This window comes from Dermochelys coriacea, chromosome 11 (assembly GCF_009764565.3).
Source record: "Dermochelys coriacea isolate rDerCor1 chromosome 11, rDerCor1.pri.v4, whole genome shotgun sequence".
NCBI classification, from domain to species: domain Eukaryota; kingdom Metazoa; phylum Chordata; order Testudines; family Dermochelyidae; genus Dermochelys; species Dermochelys coriacea.
In genome coordinates, this window is record NC_050078.2 from 66,153,462 (window position 1) to 66,171,002 (window position 17,541).

Sequence of the window (17,541 nt, forward strand, 5' to 3'; positions counted from 1 at the left end):
TGCCTCGTTCCTCAGGCTTTTAGCCATGCTCATGATGCAGCAAGCCAATGCCTATTAGTGACTCCCATGCCAGATGTTTGAAGTGCTTGGGGAGCAAGGGCAAGGGCAGGATCTGTAAGAACTTTCGCCCTAGGACCCAGAAGGAGCGGGATATCCACTCGAGGGCCCTCCTCATGTAGGCTGCGCTTCATCCTGCCTCGGACCCCTCCCGCTCAGATGCCATGCTGAGCACCTCAGCATTGGTGCTGAGCATGCCACCGGCACCGGGCTCTGCACAGCACCATTCCCCCTCACCGGTGCCAAAGAAGCGGCAAAAGAAGAAGAGCCCCCTGGCATCGGAAGGGAAAGGGGCCTTGGGCAAAGGACCTATGTCAGACCATGTGTCAGGTTTGACGGGGATCCAACTGCCAGGAGCAGCAGGGGAACCCAACTTCTCCTAGGGCCCTCGTTGCCCAAAGCGGCCCTGGCGGCTAAAGAACAAGCCATCCAACTGGCACCACAAACATAGCGCCAGACTTGGTTAAGGCCCCAATACCCAGGGCAAGCCAATCATGGGACTGCCCAATAGGGCAGTGGAACACCCTCAGTCCCCGAACCACAGGCGTAGATCCCCATCTCCATGGCCTAGGACTCCTGCACTGCATCCTGGTCTCTGGTCAGAAGACCCAGGTCCCCAACACCACGCTTTCTCCCTACGAGACATGGGACACCGGAGTTGAGGCACCAGTCCCCGTACCACCGGTACCGGTGAGCTTCCCTCCAAAGATTGCCACAGTGCAGGTCACCCTCGCCCAGACGGTCTCCCAGACATCGGTCCTCACTGGGGCAGAATTGCTCCCTGTCGCAACACCGGTCTCCATGCCCCATTACCGCTCATCGGGCAGGCACCAATCCTCACCCTTACCTCGCCGGTCGCCAACCAGGGTCAGTCAGCAGACGCAGGCCTTGATGGCTCTGCCCTGGTCACTGGAAGGACAATGGTCGGAGTCAGACTGGGAGTTCAGCCCCTCGCTGAAGAGGGGTGATTCGCTGCCAACCCACGAAACTGTCATAGTACCTGCAGTGATGGCATGGCAGCAGAGACAGTGTCCCACTCAGTGGCCGTACTGGAACCCATGAGGCATGCCTGTAATGCCGGTCCCATATTCCCACCAGTACTCCCTGGCTGCCTCAGACAAACCGCCCCCGGCACTGCCATCACCGGAGTTGGAATATGGTACTGAATCCGACCCGGGGGCAGCTCATTGGACTCCAGCACCTAGGGAGCCGTCCCCAAAAACAGAAGGAGAACCTGCCCCTTCCCAGGTGGTGCAGTCATTGGCATCATCTCCAGCTGAAGCGGTGGCGGATCCCTCCCAAACATGCAGCCCCCACGCTGACTTCAAGGGGCATCAGGCCCTCCTTAAAAGGGTGGCTACCAACTTGAACTTAAAAATTGAGGTCATGGAGGAGTCCGATTACCTCTTTAACATTGTATCCTCCTCCCTGTCCCAGGTCGTGCTGCCCGTCCACCCAGGGGTCCTTAAAATTGCCAAATCACTGTGGCAGACCCCCTCTTCCATTCCGCCTATTTATAAGAAAGAGGAAAAGGAGTATTATGTCCCTGCAAAATTGTTTGAATATCTGTATACACACCCTCCAGCGGTGTCACTGGTCATGTCTACTGTTAATGAAAGGGACAGGCAAGGCCAAGACTTATTTGGCAGAAAGATTTATTTGATGGTAAGCCTGCAATTTCAGGTGTCTAACCACCAGGCCCTGTTAGGCCGGTACAATTTTAACTTGTGGAACTCCCTTAACAAATTAAAGGAGGCCTTCCCGCAGGACCGAGCCCAGGAGTTGAGATGTGTTACTCATGTCCATTCCATTATCCGCCCTCCTACCCCTATGTCGGAGTTGCCAGCAAGAAGGAACTGAGAGGGCATAGGGTCAGCAGTGCCTAATATACCAACGCATGAGTGCGACACTTAAGCGGGTCTGACAGCCGACCCTACGGATACCGGTAAGGCAAAAATCTCTGTCGACTGTGCACATGGGCACATGCACACCTAGAATGGGATCGACATGAGCAACATGTCTCAAAGAACAACAGTTACAAAAAGGAAGGTAACCGTTTTTTCTTCTTCAAGTGCTTGCTCATGTCGATTCCATCCTAGGTAACTCACGAGAAGTATCCTCCGAGGTGGACTCGGAGTTCTCAGTCTAGCAGCTTTTTCTCTTGAAAACCACTGTAAGGATTCATATATTGACCCTTTGGTATACCACAGATAATTATTATGTGGACTTTGAGGAGTAAAAGTGATGAATTTGGAAGATTTTCTCCCTCACTTATCTGTTTCTCATTGTGGTTGAAGGGTCTTTCCTTTATCTTTTGAGAAGTTATTGTAATTCGTGATGTAACAAGAGCACAGATGTGTGAAAAGAGAGGCCAGCTGTAAAAAGTGGTCATGTAGTCTGGATGGTTGGCATCATGTTATGCAAAAGAATCCATGTTCTGTAATTCTATGGGATAACAGTTCCTGGTTCCTTGTTTTTCGTCTGGGATTCAGTTTTTATAATGGACAGTGCAAAATTATTTCAGATGTTTTATCTTTTGCCTAAAATGCTTTATTGTTTTAAAAAAAATATTGTTGATACTGAACACAGTTCCCCTTCCTTCTGTCCCAGGTTGCAGGAAGAGGCTGGAATCCCAAGGGAAGTAATCAATCTGCATTTAAATCCACCACCTAAAATTTCTCTTTCCCTCTACCTGATTTTCTCTCCTTGTGTTTTCTTGCAGATTCCTCCTCCAAGTATAAACTTCACCCTGCCCTCTCCAGTACTGGGAATGCCCTCTGTGCCAATGTTTGACCCTCCGTGGGTTCCACAGTGCAGTGGGAGTGTGCAGGACCCAATTAATGAGGACCAGTCTGTAAGTTAAAGAGCTCTCTAGAGGGGATATTGTTATTACTTAGTGACAGATTATATCCAGGTGGTGAGGGTGGGGGTGGGGAGGAAGAGGGAGGGAGCTAAAGAAGACCAAGTAGTCTAAACCCTGAATTTCCTTACTTGTGTAAGTTTTTACAAGAGATCTTTGAGTATGTTTCAGTATAGTGCATAGACATCACATATACAATGTTAATATTTTTCCTATTTTTCAGCAAGAGACTTAAGACAAGAAATCCAACCAAGAGCATCCTTGTGAATCTTTATTCCGTTAACACCTACTTGTTGTGGGTGTGTATGTGTGTAGATAGATGGATGGATTTGCTCTTTAGTGGCTAAATGTTAGAGGTGACTCATAACAGTGGCCTAAAACACGTGTTAAACCAATTGACTAAAACTAAACCAATTGCTTCATGTTGGTTTCTTTCTTCTTGCTTTTCTGGCAGAAGTCGTTTTCAGCCCGGGCAGTGTCACGTTCTCATCAGCGAGCAGAGCACATCCTGAAGAACCTGCAGCAGGAGGAAGAAAAGAAGCGCCTAGGCCGGGAAGCCAGTCTTATCACGGCCATTCCCATCACCCAGGAGGCCTGCTATGAGCCCACCTGCACCCCAAACTCTGAGCAAGAAGAGGAAGGTACGCTCCAGAGGCATGAACTGCTTGCCAGGAACCAATAAGCACATGCCTCCAGCATGGAACAGATCTTAGGGATGAAGTGAAGATGGAAAGTCATCATTAGTGATAGGGAAGACCCCACTTTAACATCCTCACCATTTCGGATCACTCAAAGGAACTAGTTTTTAATCATTTTATGAACCTAACAGCACCATACAGATGTAAGGCATCCATGTCAAGAAATAAAAGATTCAAAATGAATGAGAAAAAAGTGTTACCAATAATTAGTGTAATAAGGGCCCAAACCTGTGAAATGTTGAGTGCTGCCCGCAAGAAACTGGGTGTTCTCAGCTCCCACTGACCAATGGGAGTTGAGGACTCTCTGCACCTCACAGGAGGGACTCAACATGTTGCCCAATCAGATCCTTACCGTCTGAGAATAAAGGAAATTGAAAACTTAGCCTTTGGGTGGAGGATTTCATTGGATCAAGCTAATGCAATAGAGAGAGTTAGTTAAACGTCCTCTTTTTGCACATTGCAGCTACACAAATATAGTGATGTGTCCTGAGCTGTGTATGCAATGGAAAATCTGCAAACAGAATAGTGGCATTGCAAGTGCACCCAGACAGTACCTAGAGGAAGGACAACAAATTACCTAGCAGTGTGGTTTGTTAGGATGTAGAATAATCATCTAACTGAAGCTGTGGAGCTGCATCACCTGAGTCAACTGAAACTTGACTCAGCAAAGCACTGGGTAATATATGTTAAGGAACAGGCCTGCTCTAGCTCCCAGGGGATGGACGAGATTACCTAGATCATCTTTTTAGTTTCTAAATTGTACATTTCACAAGAAGTCTGACTTCAATTTTTCTCTGTTCCAATTTTTCTCTGGCAGCATGATGCTTCTATCTGGGAAGTGCCTTGAATTTTGGCAGTCGAATTTATAAACCAAAATTCACATCCCCTGTTTTCTTTGTCAGTAGAAGAAGTCACCAACTTGGCATCCCGCCGTCTCTCTGTGAGTCCCTCCTGCACCTCTAGTACTTCTCACAGGAACTATTCCTTCCGTCGTGGCTCTGTCTGGTCAGTGCATTCAGCCGTCAGTGCAGAAGGTGGGCGTCAACTTTACATTTGTTTTTAATTCTCCTTATACAATGTATATATTCATTCTGTTGACTCACAGGTCTCATGTCTTCCTTGGTCTTAACCAAAGCTACACCTGCCTTTTGTCAGGCCTTCTTGAAAGCTCAGGAAGTTCTGAACTAGTCAGCCCCATGCATTATGATACTGCTGTTCATTCCCATGTAGCTTCTCTTCAGTTCCAGTGTTTCATTGTGAGTTACCGCTGAGTTGTGTCATGTGAAGCACTCTGGGTGGAGAACTGTAATTGAAAGGGATTTTACCAACAGCACATTGGCTAACACATGCCTTTTACTACTCTCTGCTCTAGATGAGGAACACACTACAGAGCACACTCCAAACCATCATGTGCCACAGCCCCCGCAGGCAGTGTTCCCAGCATGCATCTGTGCAGCTGTGCTTCCCATTGTTCACTTGATGGAAGATGGAGAAGTCCGAGAGGATGGAGTAGCAGGTGCTGACCTAGATTAAACATTCATGGACTCTTAATCAGAGGTTACAAAAATCTCTAGCAGTTTGAACAATGGCTCAGATTAGTAAGAGCAGCTAAGCTAGTAGCATCAGAATCCAGTTATTAGTGGCACCCACACTTTTTTTTTAAAAGCTAGGAAATTGCTCACAAAAAATAACACATTAAAAGAACAGTTTTAAGGTTGCAAAGTCAAGCCCTCAGAATTTAGGAAATGCCAGAATAGGGTTGCCTGTGCAACCTTAATGTGATCCTCTTGTGTGAATGCATTATGATACAGTCTCTGTAATTACCTGAGCACATTTTATATTTTCCACAGGACCTCTGCCTCATTCAGTGCACAGAATGGATGCTGCATACTTAATGAGCAGCTCTTCAGTATTTTATTTTGTCCTTATGATTCAGTGTGTGGGCCCAGGCCTTATTTACAGCACACTATTCAAAACCTGCTCTGAAGACAGAACTGTTAATTTCTTCATGGGCTTTTCTGTGGCGCTCATCACTACAGTATGTGAGTGCTTGACAAACATTAATGAATTTATCTTCACGTTCAGTCCCCCATACCCAACCACGACTCCTTGTCCCAGGTCCAGTCTCACCCCCACGCTTGCCTCCTGAGCTCACATATTGGTCAGAATCCCAGTTCCCTAACCCTCCTTGGCTCCTCCCTCTAGTTCTCCACCTCATCTGGCTCCTCACCCCTTTGCACCTGAATTGAGCTGCTTCCTCCTTTTCCTTCTCATTGCCTGGGTGCCTGCAGGAGAATCACTGAGAGCACAGGAGATGCAGTTCCCCATTCTCAATTCCAATGCCCAGTGCCACACCAGCCCCTGGCTGTCAAGAGGAGCAATTGGAGAGAAAGTCCTGCTCGGCCCCTGCAGCCCTGGGATGGAGCATGCTCCATGCAGACAGAACCTTTGGAAAATCTAGCTGCTAAACTCTACTGAGCTTGTGCAAAGTGAGCTTTTCAGAGGCTCATAACTTGGCAAAATTTGAAAAAAAATATGAGGATGCCAGAAGACACATCTCTGGCACCTGAGTGAAGCACCTGCCTAATTTTAAGTCCCTGCTCCAAAGCATGGACGTGTCAGAGCTTCTCAGTGAAACAGTTCATTCTCAAAAGTGACAATCATTTTTGCTTAAATGTACCAGAAATATTCAATCTGAGGCAGACACCCAGCATTGAAAATGTCAACCCAAACAGTTAAAGTTTGGCAAAGTTGTGAACAATTGAAAAGAGGATCTTACAATGGGAAGTGTTGGGCAATTTAACTATAGGCATCACTAGCTGTGCTGTCTCTAATTCCACTTATAAATAGTGTATAAAGAGTTTATAAATGATTAGACTTTATAATCATGTTACGGACATGAACAGTGTGTGTCATTGATGGGTATAAGCCTATAGAAAGTTTTATAAACTGCTATTGTCAGGCTCTTGGTTCTGGGCTGTGTGGCCTGGTGGTTGGAGTAGCGGTCAATAACAGATACCAAGGGTCAAAGCTAGCCACAAAATCAGGACTGGGCTGAGGGCAGCATTTAAACCAGGGTCTGGAGACAGGCTGTGGGTCAGAACCAAGGTCTGCGTCCATAAACAAGCCAAATCAGGATTGCACTCAGAGTCTGGAAGCAGGCCAAAGGTCGAAGCTGGGTTGAAGTCAGTCCAAGGTTCTGGGGATCAGGAGGCAGGTGCAAGGCTGGAGCAGGGTCAGAATAATTCACGGACAAGGCTGAAGCAGGCTGGAACAAGTTTTGGGCAAGGCTGGGGCAGGAACAGGGACAGGATCAAGGCAGAGTGGAAGCCTAGGGAGTCTGTAACACTGTGAGGCAGCAGGAGAGTTCCTAGTTGAGTGGTGCTATTACATAGATTAACTTCACTTGAGCTCACGAAAGCTTATGCTCAAATTTGTTAGTCTCTAAGGTGCCACAAGTACTCCTTTTCTTTTTTCGAATACAGACTAACACGGCTGCTACTCTGAAACCAATAGACTGACTTGTTGCTCTGGCAGTGAGGGTGAAATACTTGTACCTGGGGGTCATCAGACCCGGGCCCTACCCAGGGATAGGCTGCTGCAGCATGCCTGTGGGGTGAGTCAGTGCAGGCTTTGTTGGAGGCAGGAGTCATTGTAGCTGAGTGAGCAACCCTGGTTCAGTTGTGGGTTTGCCTCACAGTTATAAGCCATGATGATAAGCAACATACACTATCGGCTTGTCAAATTCCATAACGATTACTTATTTATTAAAACATCTATTAATCATATATTAACCTCTTATAAACTATTTATAAATGGGTCCTAGATATAAATATGTGTAACTATTATTTTATGTTTTCTTTCTTTGTGATGCTCTCTTTTGGACAACTAAAGCTCCTGTCCTACTTGGTCAAGTTTTTCTTTTTAGATTTGAGAAATAGTCACTTCCTTTGTAGCTTTCTTTGTGTTTATTATTCCTCAGTATTCTCAGATGATGGGGTTGATGCTATTCTGAAATATTTCAGACAGTTTACAAATGGTTTAATTTACTATTTGTTATTCATCGTTCGTAAGGTGTGGCTGGCCCCTCAAATCATGTATTGATTGATCTTCTTCCTGGTTGGATGGCTGAATTACAGAAAAACAATAGAGAATAATGTGCTGCTAATGTAAATTTGAAGATGAATAATCATTTATGCTAAAATTGGTGACATTTGGGGGATTTAGTAACCCTTTCACAAACACGCAATATCTGTTCAATACTAGCCACAAATAATACGATTCAGTGAATAACAAAAAATTCACAACAATATTTGCAGTTTTTAATTAACTGACCATAGGTAATCATGCATCTGAGTGTCACTTCTGTAGATGCACATGGTTCTCTGGTTTGCTGGTAGACGTCAAACATTTTAATATAAATATACCCCTTTAAGATTTCTCCTGAAGATGAGGTTCTCACTGGTTCTTTTTCTTCCTCCTATATAGTGAGTGCCGTGGCCCAGCAGGTCTTATGGAACTGCTTGATTGAAGATCCCTCTACAGTTCTACGGCATTTCCTGGAGAAACTCACAATAAGCAACCGACAGGTAGCTTCTCTTTTTCCCAGTATAGACATGTTTTCCCAGAGCATATTAAAGGAGAGCTTAGCCATCACTTAATGCACAAAAATACAGGAACAAGTAAAATCACTTAAAGACTAAACAATCTTTACTATAAGATGGCTTAGAATACTGACAACCAGATCCTCGGCTGGTGTAGATCAGTGTAGGCCCTATCAAGTCAATGGGGCTATGCTGATTTACACCACCTGAATATCTGGCCCTGATTGTCCAAGGCTCTGTTCTGACTCTGTTTAGGTCTCTTAGTCATGAATCCTACTGAGCTAGGTTTCCTCAGCTGGTGCAGATGAACCTAGCTTCATCGGAGCCACTCTGTTTAACCCTCCCTGAAGTACAGGCCTGACATTCAGCACCCTGTTTGCAGTGTTGTAGCCATGTGGGTCCCAGGATATTAAAGAAACAAGGTGGGTGAGGTAAAACCTTTTATTGGACCAGCTTCTGTTGGCGAGACAAACTGTCAAGCTTGCACAGAGTACTTCTTCAGGTCTGGGAACTGTACTAATCAGAGTGTCACTGCTAAATACAAGGTGGAACAGATTGTTTAACATAAGTAGTTAATACATATCATCATAATCCTTTTCTGTGCTATGTCTGGTTTAGGTTGTAAACTCTATGAGGCAGGGATCTGTTGCTTTTGTTTGTATGAAGAGCACCAGGTACCCCTGTAGCGCTATATAAATAATAACATGGACAACACCATGCACACCAGTGATACCATATAAATAAGATCATAAGAACAGCCATACGGGGTCTGACCAATGGTCCATCTAGCCCAGTAGCCTCTCTTCCAAGAGTGGCTGGTGCTAGGCGCTTCAGAAGGAATGAACAGAACAGGGCAATTTCTCAAGTGATCCTCATCCCCTGTCATCCAGTCCCAGCATCTGGCATTCAGAAGTTTGGGAACACCCAGAGCATATGGCGTTGCATTCCTGATCATCTTGGCTAATAGCCATTAATGGACCTATCCTCCATGAATGTATCTCATTCTTTTCAAACCCAGTTATACTTTGTCCTTCACAACCTCCCATGGCAATGAGTTCCAAAGCTTGACTGTGCATTATGTGAAGAAATACTTCCTTATATTTGTTTTACACCCACTGCTTATTAATTTCAGTGAGTGACCCTTGGTTCTTGTGTTATGTCAAGGGTACTTAAGACTTCTTTGTTCACTTTCTCTACACCATTCATGATTTTACAGAGCTTTTATCATATCCCCCCTTTCGTCATCTCTTTTCTAAACTGAACAGAGACTCTCCATATGAAAACTGTTCCATACCCCTAAACATTTTTATTGCCCTTCTCTGTACTTTTGCCAATTCTAATGTATCTTTTTTGTGGGATGGGGTGACCAGAACTGCACACAGTATTTAAGGTGTGGGGATACCATGGATTTATACAGTGGAATTACGATATTTTTTGTCTCATTAAATATCCCTTTCCTAATGGTTCCTAGCATTCTGTTTGCTTTTTGGATGGCTGCTGCACACTGAGCAGATATCATCAGAGTCCCAGTAATGATGATATCACTATAGATAGCAATATCACCATCCTTCTCACCTGACCATCACATGTATATCAAAGTTGACTGCTAACACTCGCTGCATTAATGAGACAATGAATAAAAAGAAAACCGGGAGAAAGGCTGCTCAGATACTTTTTGCCTCTGTTTTTAATGGCTGTGCACAGAGGCCTAGCCACTTTTACAGCTTCTCACTCAGGCTAGAGGGAAGACCTGGAAGTTTCCTTTGAATTCAGCCCAGTCAACCACTGATGCTTGTTAAACATCCAGACTTGAAAAAGTAGCTCTTTCCCCTGCAGCCCTGACCACCAGTAGGAAGTTGGAATCTGCTGTGGGGCCACCAATGGCTGTTGAAAGGGGATTCTAGGTGAGGGGCGGGGGAACCTTTACAAATACAGGTGATGTCTACACGGCAGTTGCATATGTAGGCATACCCGAGCCAGCTTTGATCTAGCTAGCTCAGATAACAGTAGCAGTGAAGCTGCAGCAAAATGGATGACAGCACAGGCTAGCCACTTGAGTATATATCCAGGGTCCCAGGCAGGCTTGTACACTATGACACTGCCAGACTGTGATGTGCTCTGTCTATCCTCAACTGGTGGGTGATTCCTATGCCAGCCTACACACATTAGAGCGGTCCACAGGAGAAAACAACAGGGACTCTGGCCCAAAATGGGGACTGTAACCAAGAAGTGACAACGATCACAGTAAAGTGAATTAATTTTCATATACTCTCTCCAATACTGTCCTGTTAGCACTTTTCCATTGTAAGAACGAACTCGTATTGCTGCACGGAAGGTGCGGCAACAGGATTGGGAGGCTGCCAGGGCAGATGTCCATGGTCATATCTCTAGGTAAGAAGGTGATCCACACCATGAAACCGTGAGAACCACTGACCTAGATAATACATTATGGCCTTGGGCTTGCACTTAGAATTCTAAGTACTCTTCTCCTAAGCATATGGTTCCATTTCATGCAGAGAGAGAGAATGAGAATGAGAAAGGAAGGAAGGAAACTGTAGGCCATTTTGTGATGGAAATTAAAAACTCTTGCTCTTCTTCCAGGATGAATTGATGTACATGCTGAGGAAGCTCCTACTGAACATCGGAGACTTCCCTGCCCAGACGTCTCACATCCTGTTTAACTACTTGGTGAGTAGCTCCCAGTACCAGCCTACAACCCATAAGTCTAATCTTTGACTGCCCATTTCCTAAAGCACAAGTGTTACAATCTAGGAGAGAGTGTCCTGTGGTTTTGCCCACACAATTTATGCACATCAAGCCTCCAACTGTCAATGTAGATCATCCAGCTCAGACAGGCTTCCGTTCCCCCCACTTATTAAAGAGTGAAATAAACTGTTACCCTGTCATCCCAAACCCACAGCTGCACACAATCCTTTTGGAGTTCTGCTGGGGGAGACCGTGCAACGTGTTTACCCCCTATGCTGCGCTCCAGGAGAGTCTGTGTGAAGGATCACAGGTCTCAATCCCAAGCATATAGGTACCCAGTACTTAGACTGCAGCCACCACCAAGCAGCTCACCAGAACCAGTAGAGAAGGGGGCTAGTGGAAGTCTAGCTCACCTAGAGCTCTGCCCGCAAAGCTCCTGACTGGGGGAGACGTCCAGCCCCACCGATTGGCTTGGACATGCTACTTAAACCAGAAGAAGGCACAAGAAGTTGTCAGAGCAACTAGGTGAATCCTTGGCTAGCTGCCAGTTTGGACCCTGCCTGCTTGCTTGCCATTTTCCTGGTTCCTGCCTCCCAGCCTGTTCCTGCCCTCCTTATCCACATCCTCCTCTGCTGCCAATTCCTGCTTTCCTGTCTTGCTCCAGGTCCCCTCTCCTCCACCCTGCCCCTCACTCTGACTTTGGCTTTGCTTGACTCCTGATTCTGTGTCCAGCTCTAATCTCCAGCTCCAGTTTCTGGCACCTGACTCCAACCACTAGGCATGACTGCCTGTGCCCTGGTCCTCATACACTGCTGCACAGATCCTCCCTTTCCTCCACTCTATAGAGATAGGGTATAAAGGACCATGGTGGCTTCTTCCCTACCCACCTGTTTGCCCAGTGCCCATCCAAGCTATTACGGCTGTTCTGGATCAGTCCCTCAGTACACATCAGTGGCATCCCATACTCACCCAGAACAGAAGGAGTTAGAAAGTTGACATTGGGCATAGTCGGACAAAGTGACATGAACTTTCAAGCATTAGGTTTGACAGGTTGAGTCTTTTCCGAATGATGAATAACGCTACAGGAACCATCTTTAAGTTCTGTGTTTGTACAGCACCTCGCACAGCAGGGTCCTGGTCTGTGACTGGAGCTCCTAGGTGCTATGACAGTACAAACATAAATGATCATCACAAATTCCTCTGTCTTACTGAGCCACGTAGTTGACTTGGGTTTATCACAGACTGACTGCTCCCCAGAATAATGGAGGACTGTATTAATGATAACTCCGGGACATGGAGTTGGCTGAAGCAGGACTAATGCCAGTAAAACAATGTGATGTGTATACAAAAGCAGTTTGAGTGCCACTCTTTTGTTTGTGCCCTGCAGGTGGGATTGATCATGTACTTTGTGCGTACTCCATGTGAATGGGGCATGGACGCCATTTCAGCTACACTGACCTTCCTGTGGGAAGTGGTGGGTTATGTAGAGGGCCTTTTCTTCAAGGATCTCAAACAGACTATGAAGAAGGAGCAGTGTGAAGTAAAACTGCTGGTGACTGCCTCAATGCCAGGTAGGGACATGTACAATATTTTAAGACATAGCTGGGATCCTTTATCTATCTTCTATATTTGCTATTTTGCTTACTGCTCCTACACCGCTCAAATATAGAATTGTCTGTTTGGGATCCATTGGAAGAAGGTCAGTAGAAGCTCTCTCTTAATATCACTAGACATTTTTAAGCCAGTCCTCCTTGAATTTGAACTCTGTAAAATAATTCTTGAACAGTTCACAGCCCCTTCAGAACTCTGTAGGCAAATAAACAAAACATGACATCAGAACAGTCTGTTCAGTGTGGAGCCATATGCCAATCAGTCCCTGAAGGACTGCCACGTCTGATCATTTGAAGAGTCTGCCACTCAGGGATAGCTCAACTTGAAACCCTCCAGTGTAAATCATGGCAGTGCCTGGAGTTAATAACCAAGAGTGTACAGTGGTAACCCTACATCTTCACAAGCCAGACAAGAGATTGCTCTGTGAAAAACGGAGTTGTCATTTTATATGTATTTCTTCCGAGTGTAACTGTTACAGTTGAAACCAATTGTAACTCCTTAGAAAAGATAAGTTCTCATTACATGGGAGTATAAGTATTCCATAATGGGTTCCAAATACCTAGGACTTGTGTTGGCTCCTCACAGGGCGAATTTCACCCATTGGCCTTACTCTGTGAATAGTCCCATTGAAATAGCATATGAATTACGTGAGAATGGAGGAGAGAGAGAACGACAGCTCTTCTTTACTCTAGGCACAAAGACCCTGGTAGTGCATGGACAGAACGAGTGTGACATCCCAACCCAGTTACCAGTGCATGAGGACACACAATTTGAAGCTCTTCTGAAGGTAGGAATGAGGTTTTTGGTAGAGCTGTTTGATACATTTAGCTGCCTGTGCCTGTCACATCTAAGTTTTAGAAATACAGTCTTACAAACACCCCGATTTCAGTATGGTGGAGGAATACTGCTCTGATATCCACTTCCATCTCAAGATGGGTGACCACTACTGTATAAACTGGGGAGTGATCTGATGGCTAATGTGGGGTACTCCCCATCCTCAGTATCTAGGGTTATAGGAGATCGCATTGCCAGCCAAGTGGAACTCTGGGGCCAACAGACTGCTGCAGATCAGATACAATTTGCTAAATAAATTAGTTAACAATTCACTGACATATTTGTCCGTTCATTTTGTTCTGGTGTTCGACCAGCTCTATTACCTATCCAAGAAATGAACCAAACAGCTGTTCCCACTAAGAACTCTTTGGTGGCCCAGGTAGTCCTGATTCCATCTGATAATGGCAGATTTGTTTTTGCCTCAATGGAGAAATCAGCATTTCAGGGAGAAAGAGGATGATCCAGTGGTTAGGGTGCTAGCTTGGGACTTGGCAGACAGGGTTCAGTTCCTTGCTTTGCTAAAGATTTCCAATATGACCTTGGGCAAGTCACTTAGGCCAGTTCTCAACCAGGGGTACACATGCCCTTGGGAGTATGCAGAGGTCTTCCAGGGGGTACATCAATCAATCTAGATATTTGCCTCATTTTACAACAGGCTCCATAAAAACATTAGCCAAGTCAATACAAAATAAAATTTCATACCGACAATGACTTGTTTATATTGTTCTATACACTGAAATGTAAAAAGAAAAGGAGTACTTGTGGCACCTTAGAGACTAACAAATTTATTAGAGCATAAGCTTTCGTGAGCTACAGCTCACTTCATCGGATGCATTGAAATGTAAGTACAATATTTATATTCCAATTGATTTATTTTATAATTATATGGTAAAATTGAGGAAGTAAACAGTTTTTCAGTAATAGTGGGCTGTAACACTTTTTGTATTTGTATGTCTGATTTTGTCAGCAAGTAGTTTTTAAAAGAGGTGAAACTTGGGGTATGCGAGACAAAGCAGACTCCTGAAAGGGGTACAGTAGTCTGGACAGGTTGAGAGCCATTGGCTCAGGCCATGTCTACACTTACAAGCTTACAGTGTACAGCTGTACCGATACAGCAGTGCTGCTGTAAGATCGCTCGCATAGCTGCATTATGCTGATGGGAGAGAGCTCTCCCATCAACGTAATAAACCAGCTCAACAAGTGTGAAAACGTCTCCCACTGACATAGTGCTATGCAACTGAGTGCTTATGCCAGCAAAATTTATATCGCTATGGGGGGAGTTTTTTCATCCCCCTGAATGACAAAAGTTTTGCCAACATATGTGCTAGTGTAGACATAGCCTAAGGCCATGTCTACACTTGCTGCGAGGTGTAGAGTACAGGGACTAGTACTATATATGTAGCTGCATACTGCAGTGAAAGGCAAGCTGCGTCTACATACCATAGAGAAAGGCGAAGCTGCTTTTCCCTGTTGCCTCCCTGCTGCCAGAACTTTTCATAGACTTTAAGGCCAGAAGGGACCATCGTGATCATTTAGTCTGATCGCCTGCATGTTGCGGGCCACAGAACCTCGCCCACCCACTTCTGCAATAATCCCCTAACCTCTGGCTGAGTGACTGACATCCTCAAATCATGATTTAAAGATTTCCATTTTACAAAGAACCCACCGTTTACTCCAGTTCATACCAGTAAGCAACTAGTGCCCCAGGCTGCAGAGGAAGGTGAAAAACCAGGGTCTCTGCCAGTCTGACCTGGGGAAAAATTCCCTCCCAACCCCAAATATGGTGATCAGTTAGATCCTGAGCATGTGGGCGAGATCCTCCAGCCAGACACCTGGGGAAGAATTCTCTGTACTAACTCGGACTTTCTCTGCAGCAGCGAGGCAGCAGCAAACGACACTGCTGAAAATAGCAGTGTAGACTTGGGAGGCACTGCTTGGGTGTGTAGGGCACTGGGGGGGTCAGGCATGCCAGGCACTCTGCTCCACCCACCTAAACAGTGCCTCACCGTCTACGCTGCTATTGATACCTATGCTAGGTGGTCGTGAAGTGTCTGTTGTCTACACGCTGCCATAAGTGTAGCTATAATCTCTGTCTCTCTCTGCCTTAGTTCCACGTTTTGTAACACAGCACTTCCTTACCTCGTAGGGGTGTTGTGAGGATAAATACATAAGTCTGTGAAGGGTTCAGGTCTTGTAGTAATGGAGGCAATGATACCCATATGATAGAGACAGAAAAGGTCTGGAGGCAGAAATAATTGTTCTATGGATAAACACAGGTAACATCAGTCCCCACGGCTGTCAATCCAGCAGATTTTAGGAATGCTGAAATGGTTGCATGTAGATATATAGATATATATGTTTTAAACAAAGAAAGAAAAGTGTTAAATGCAAGAACAATGTGCCAGCGTCAGCAGGGCATTTGGGAATGGTCCCTGTATAACTGGTTTTAAAACGCTTTGTCTCTGTACAACCTACTTCATGAATAACAAGCTGGTCTTTGTTTCTTCCCCCTTAGGAGTGCTTGGAGTTTTTTAACATACCTGAAACCCAGTCTGCTCATTATTTTTTAATGGATAAACGATGGAACCTTATTCATTACAACAAGGTGAGGCAAAGGCCCGGTCCAGCTGATTTTGTTCTTTCTTCATCCCTTCCCGAATATTGGGAGTGGCCAGACTATAGCAAGAAGGCCATATATGGCCAGAATTGTATCATCATCGATACAGAGTTGTGGCCTGTGGAAATTATGGGTCTTAGTGTCCCTGGAGAGAGATGGAAGTGATCCATGACCTGTTATCCAGTCCCAGCTTCTGGCTACAGTTACAGCAGTATTTTTAAAAAAACTTGATTTGTTATTCTCTTCCATTGCAGACTTACGTCCGGGATATTTATCCTTTCCGGAGGTCAGTGTCTCCACAGCTCAATCTGGTACACATGCATCCAGAAAAGGGTCAGGAGCTCATTCAGAAACAGGTATCTCACCGCCACCAGGGCATCTCCAGCCAAAAAACATCCTTGGAAGTGGCTCCTCCTTGTCCTTTCAAAGGGCTCCCCTCATACTGTGCGGGGCGCGCTTTTCCAGAGGAGCAGCTTGTGGTATGAAAGCCTCCTGGTTGTCATTTCACCAGGCATGCTGCATATTCAGGGACAATCAAGGCACTGAAGAAGGCCATGTACACTCCCTCTAACTGGATCGTTTTAGCTGTATTGGTCTGCAAATGTTCTTATATGTGTGGCTGGGTAACTCCACATACTTCAGCTTCAAAGGCAGGGATATCCACATTACTTCTTTCCAGGCACCGGTCCCCGGCCTTTGGGAGCCTGCTTGATGACTTTCCCCCACAAGTCTGCCTGTCTCTGGAATAGATGCTACCACTTGTGGTTTCTTCTCCCTCCTGGGAGTGTCTCCTCTGCCCCTTCCTTGCTCTGCCTCTTGGATATTCCTTCTTGGGACAGGATTCTCCGCTCCCCATCACCTGGGGCACAATTGTAGCAATTGGCATCGATTGCTGTGCCTCACAGTGTTCCATTTGCTCCATTAGCTTTCACCTCAGCTTCCAGAGGCTCTCTCATCAGGTCTTGATCCCACATAGTGGGGCAGTGACCATCCCATCAGGTACCAGTGGAAGTATCAGCTCCTCGAAGAATAAGGTGTCATCACCCAGCCCCGGGAAGAAAAGTGAAGGCTTTGTCACTGGGCCCACCTGCCCCACCTACTAGAGTGGCCTCCAATCCATCCTCGGAGTCCCTGCTCTTCTGATAAGCTAGGATGTATCAGTAGCACTCACAGAGAGTTAACCCAGGGCACTTGCCTCCCACTCTTTCCACTTTGTCTTTGCACTTTAAAGATGTCACACTCTTTTAAAATCCCTTCTGATTGGAGCGATTCTGCTGTGTGTCTCTCCTTCTCTGCTAGGTATTCACCCGCAAGCTGGAGGAGGTAGGACGGGTGCTGTTCCTCATATCACTGACCCAGAAAATCCCTGTGGCCCACAAGCAATCCCATGTGTCTATGCTCCAAGAGGACCTTCTCCGCCTGCCTTCCTTCCCTCGGAGTGCCATTGATGCAGAATTCTCCCTCTTCAGTGATCCTCAAGGTACTGGGAAAGCACTTGGCAAAGATTTCACTGGCTTCATTTGCATATTGAACTTGGTGCCAGCAGCTTTATTC

At 45.7% G+C, this 17,541-nt stretch overlaps 1 protein-coding gene across 14 annotated transcripts in view; it reads left to right on the plus strand.

Moving 5' to 3' along the window:
• The window catches only part of UNC80 (unc-80 homolog, NALCN channel complex subunit), a 192,360-nt gene that overhangs the window by 118,279 nt on the left and 56,540 nt on the right, over positions 1-17,541 (plus strand). For 12 of the 14 annotated variants that reach the window (XM_038421372.2, XM_038421379.2, XM_038421384.2 and 9 more), the window contains 11 exons: positions 2,780-2,911; positions 3,372-3,558; positions 4,518-4,649; positions 4,988-5,131; positions 8,104-8,204; positions 10,821-10,907; positions 12,313-12,496; positions 13,229-13,323; positions 15,886-15,975; positions 16,242-16,343; positions 17,287-17,467. In XM_038421372.2, the coding sequence (XP_038277300.1) occupies positions 2,780-2,911; positions 3,372-3,558; positions 4,518-4,649; positions 4,988-5,131; positions 8,104-8,204; positions 10,821-10,907; positions 12,313-12,496; positions 13,229-13,323; positions 15,886-15,975; positions 16,242-16,343; positions 17,287-17,467 (1,435 nt within the window). The remainder of the gene's footprint in view (positions 1-2,779; positions 2,912-3,371; positions 3,559-4,517; positions 4,650-4,987; positions 5,132-8,103; positions 8,205-10,820; positions 10,908-12,312; positions 12,497-13,228; positions 13,324-15,885; positions 15,976-16,241; positions 16,344-17,286; positions 17,468-17,541) is intronic. The other 2 variants (XM_038421373.2, XM_038421382.2) reach the window with 1 other exon arrangement.